General features: G+C 43.5%; 1 protein-coding gene across 1 annotated transcript; it reads left to right on the top strand.

The window, feature by feature from the left end:
* Positions 1-1,759: 1,759 nt before the first annotated feature.
* msx2b (muscle segment homeobox 2b) lies at positions 1,760-3,124 on the top strand. Its single transcript, XM_015961291.3, has 2 exons — positions 1,760-2,222; positions 2,529-3,124. Exons 1-2 carry the CDS (start codon positions 1,877-1,879, stop codon positions 2,981-2,983), a joined length of 801 nt encoding a protein of 266 aa, XP_015816777.3. The 5' UTR covers positions 1,760-1,876; the 3' UTR covers positions 2,984-3,124.
* Positions 3,125-4,332: the final 1,208 nt, after the last annotated feature.

The following is a 4,332-nucleotide window of genomic DNA, read 5'->3' as shown; positions in this document are numbered from 1 at the left end:
CCACAAGTCTATTTTTACCTGGTTAAAACCATCTAGCTTATGTGCACTTTTTAAAACACTGCCCAGCAAACATTCGGACATTTAATGACAGTTGAACGGTCACAACTGTAAAATAATATCACAGGAATTAGGAAAGAATAATATGACATCAACTCTATGTTCCTTGGCCGGACTCGAACCTGGATCCTCCAGAGTGAGAGTCACCCACTCTCCCAGCTGAGCTATGACAGCAACTACTGATTCTCAGATTTTTTTATATAGATAGGTAGAGAGTAAAGTGTGGGGTAAACTAATCAATCAGAGGACAGGGAAGATCTGCCACAGGCCATGCCTCCAGAGTGCCAAAAGCCCTCACAGCCGAGCGAGCGGAATTAGAAACCGAGCGCGCAGAGGCTGCCGAGCGCGCAGAGAGGCTGCCGCGCGCGCACGTTTTCCTCTGCCGTGTGCTCGTTGGCAACGCGCGCACGCAGGTTTGTCACTTGTGCACATCCTTGTGCGCTCACAGACACAGTTTGCTCCCTCTCAGTGCACAAATGACCTCTCGCCATGTATATTTTCGCTCGCGAGTCCCGTTCACGCGCGCGCTGCCATGTATATTTTCGCTCGCGAGTCCCGTTCATACGCGCGCTGTGGACCCAATGCGCGTGCACGGGTTGTGGCACGGGTCTGACGCGATAGTTTTCATCCTAGGACCCGCAGGCCATATGTTGAAGAATCTTTGAGCAAGACAGTAAACACAGAAAAGTCCCCCGAGCACTGTGGGTCTAATGCAGAGAAATAATTCCCCCAGGCTGGTCAATAAAGTATAAATTATTAAACCATAAATATAACACAAGTAATACTATTAAGCAAAATTAGATATAATATTAAATGTGTTGGTGTGCTAGTATACACATTCACACCGCTCAGCTATATTTAAAAACTGATGCAATGGTTTCACACATTCCAATTTAGTCTGATTCTACTTTAGATTTCACATATTTTGTTGCACTTTTATGTGTCCAAATGCCACAGCCCATTGAAATACAATATTAGAAAAGAAATGGAGAGGTTCTAGACCTACACTGGGGGAGGGGCAGCTGCCCAGTTGGGGAGGCACGATTGTAAGAAAATATTATAAAAATCCGTTTTAGGTCTTTCAAATTTTAGTGTATAAATACATCAACACAACAACAGCAATATAATTACAGTTGTTTTAATACTTTTGAAATACAATCTAAATGCAACCATTTTGCAAAAGATGCCTTCTGAGATCTTATAGGTCAGTGACATCATGAAAGCTTTTGTCGCAGCATCTCTTTTCAACTTCAGATAAATGAATTCACATGCTTTGTTTCTATATCTTGCATAGGTCAAATTATCACCAAAAAAAATCAAATGTATTAATGTTTAGTCTCTGCCCTGAGCAGGGGGGGGGGGGGGGGGGGCACGCAGGGAGGGGACCATGCTTATGGTGAGGGTGGCACATGCCCACCTTTAGGACCTTCCCTGGAAAAGAATGGTTAAAATGAACCCTATTTGGATTAAGTTGATATTTTTAGATAATTTTCACCTTAATGGGATTAGATTATTATTATTATCATTATTTTTCTTATGATTTTCAAAGTTGGAGGAGCTGAATAGACAGTGGAAAAGAAGTGTTTTCTGTTCTATGTAAAACAAAGCTTGAGTTTCCATCTGTCCATGAAGGCAGCACAAGAACTACATAAACACATTGAGCTGCTCTGATTGGCTGAGCCGTGACCACGTGCTGCGTCTACCTCCTTCACTCAGCCTGACAGCTCTGAGCGGATCACTCACCTGACCGAACTTTTCAGGCTGCAGTCCGGATCGAGCCCGCGCGTTTGCTCGGAGGACACCTGTCAGGAGGACAAACATGGCCTCCCGGGAGACTTTTAGGGACCTGGAATGCAGCTCGTCCGAGGAGGACAGTACCCGCGTGGACTTACCGGAGGCTCCGCCACCGGGCGAGGAGAAGAAACCCTCTGTCGTGGTTCGCCGGCATCACCCGTTCAGCGTGGAGGCGCTTATATCCGGGCGGAAGACCGGAGAGTCAGCGTCGCCCACCGGGTTAAATTCTTTGTATCTGCGCCGGGAGACGCGCAGTCCTCCCGAGGAGAGCCACAAGCACGGAGCTCCTTCTTCTCCGGTAAAATCTGAGGCGTCCGAGTCAGAGGACTGCTCATCCTGGGCTGCTGCCAACGCTTTTTCCTCACAGCCACGTAAGTCTCACCTACTGATTATTTACCCACTAATATCCTCTCTTTAACGACTTTTCAGCCTCTGACAAGTCAGATGTGCTGCTTTCCTTTCCCCCCAGAACTTTATTATACAGAAATATCCCAATTTTAAAGGGAAAATTAAAAAAATAGGATAAATAATAGTCAAAATTTCTAAGAAAGCCTGAGTTTATTTCCCAGGACTAATCATGTTTTTCTGACTGATAGAGATCAACCACTACTAATTTAGTCAGATTATGTGTTAATAATGTTTGTAAATCTCATTTTCTTTCTAAAACCCCGCCTCAGGTCATGTCACCTCTGCCTGTCAGCTGAGGAAACACAAGACCAACCGAAAACCCCGCACTCCCTTCACCACGTCCCAGCTCCTGGCCCTGGAGAGAAAGTTCAGGCAGAAGCAGTACCTGTCCATTGCCGAGCGGGCCGAGTTCTCGTCCTCCCTGACCTTGACAGAGACCCAGGTGAAGATCTGGTTCCAGAATCGTCGGGCAAAAGCCAAGAGGCTCCAGGAGGCCGAGCTGGAGAAACTCAAGATGGCCACTGACGCCAAAACAGCAGCTGTGGCGGCCACCGTTGCAGGAGGCCTACACCCGGGCTTTACGTTACCACTGTCTTTGGGCGCCATGTCACTGTACGGACAGTCGTACTCCACCTACCACCATCACCACAGACCCATTCTGCCCATATCCCCTCTAGGACTCTACGCCGCTCCTCTTGGCTACAGCATGTACCACTTATCATAAAACAGAGAAACGGTCATTTCATTTGCAGCATTCCCATAACTGGACGCAGAGGATGTGCGTTTGACATTTGTACAAGAACTCTCAGAGCACTTCAGATCAAACAACAAAAGAGCATCCTTTTCAGAGTTATCCATATGTGTGGAGGAGAGGTGCACTGTGCAGGTGTTTATCCTCTTCACTTGTTTACACCTGGAGCACCTGAGCAGGGCATGGATTCGCACAAAAACACACACTCAAGTGTCCTCTTAGGTCCCTTTTCTTGTGCCTTGTGTTTGAAAGTGGCCTTAATATGAGCAGGAAATGGAGTTTCAGCGACTCAGGCCTGATTAAAAACAAAAAAAAAAACATATCACTGAAACATTTTTAAAGAAATTCTAAAAGCTACCGCCTTTAAAAAGCATCACATTTATTTTTATGACAAGAGACTCAAGTTTTAACTTTTTATTCATAATTTATAGCAATAAAATGTCTTTTTACAGTGCATTTATAGCACATGGACATATTTATTCCCCAGGAAAATGCAATGATGGAAATGTGCGATTGCCTAATGTCATGTATTTATAATAGGTTATGAAAATATGGTACAGGATTGCTGACCAAATGTGCATTTACATGTTTTTTTTTGAACATCCATTTTAACCGGGGCTATTGTTCTATGCAGTTTAAATGTCCATATTTTCGAATATTGATGTTTTATCATCTGAAATTAAACATTTTTAAGTTGTTTTCTTACAAAGATGTGTTTTTTTAAGAATGTAAACAAAAAAACAGCAAAGATTTTTTTAAATATATTTTTCTTTAAGCGTTTGGAGTTCCACCGACTATCTGTGTGCCTGTGTGAATTCACGCGGTCTAATTGCACGTCTGTGTTCCCCATCAGACAGTGGTCAGTTCAAGGCGGTGTTTAACAATCCATAAATGATGTCCATAAATCATTCTGCTTCACAGCTAGTTCCCGTCAGCGCCGTCTGTCCCTCATTAAACCTGTTCCCTTTGTAGAACTGAAACAGATCGACATTAATTTTCTTTGAAATGCAACTCGTCAACTTTCTGTGTCATCTCTGCACAGATCACCAAAAGTGTGGCCTTTAACTTGCTTTAAACTTAATGTTACTGTTGAGTTAAGTGGGTTGCCAGTTTGTAACTAGCATTTAGGATTTGTTAAAGGTCTGGAACACTGGAAAAATAAACATTTTAAATTATATATGTTTATTTAAATTATATTTCTGATTCCAGTCAGTCTGAGTTCTTCATATATGATGAACACGAAAGTAGTCTCCTACACCTATCTCCTGCTGCTTTAGCTTCTGAGAGAAAACAAGACAGTGAAAGGCTAGAATTAGAAAATC

Source organism: Nothobranchius furzeri, chromosome 10, assembly GCF_043380555.1.
Source record: "Nothobranchius furzeri strain GRZ-AD chromosome 10, NfurGRZ-RIMD1, whole genome shotgun sequence".
Lineage (NCBI taxonomy): Eukaryota > Metazoa > Chordata > Actinopteri > Cyprinodontiformes > Nothobranchiidae > Nothobranchius > Nothobranchius furzeri.
Note: the sequence above shows the minus strand (reverse complement) of the source record. Positions and strands in the feature narration are given on the sequence as shown.

Bases quoted from the DNA above. Each gene is read 5' to 3' on its own strand.
- msx2b (XM_015961291.3), top strand. From the start codon at position 1,877: ATGGCCTCCCGGGAGACTTTTAGGGACCTGGAATGCAGCTCGTCCGAG. The intron at 2,223-2,528 runs GTAAGTCTCACC...ACCCCGCCTCAG, and splicing joins CGCTTTTTCCTCACAGCCAC to GTCATGTCACCTCTGCCTGT.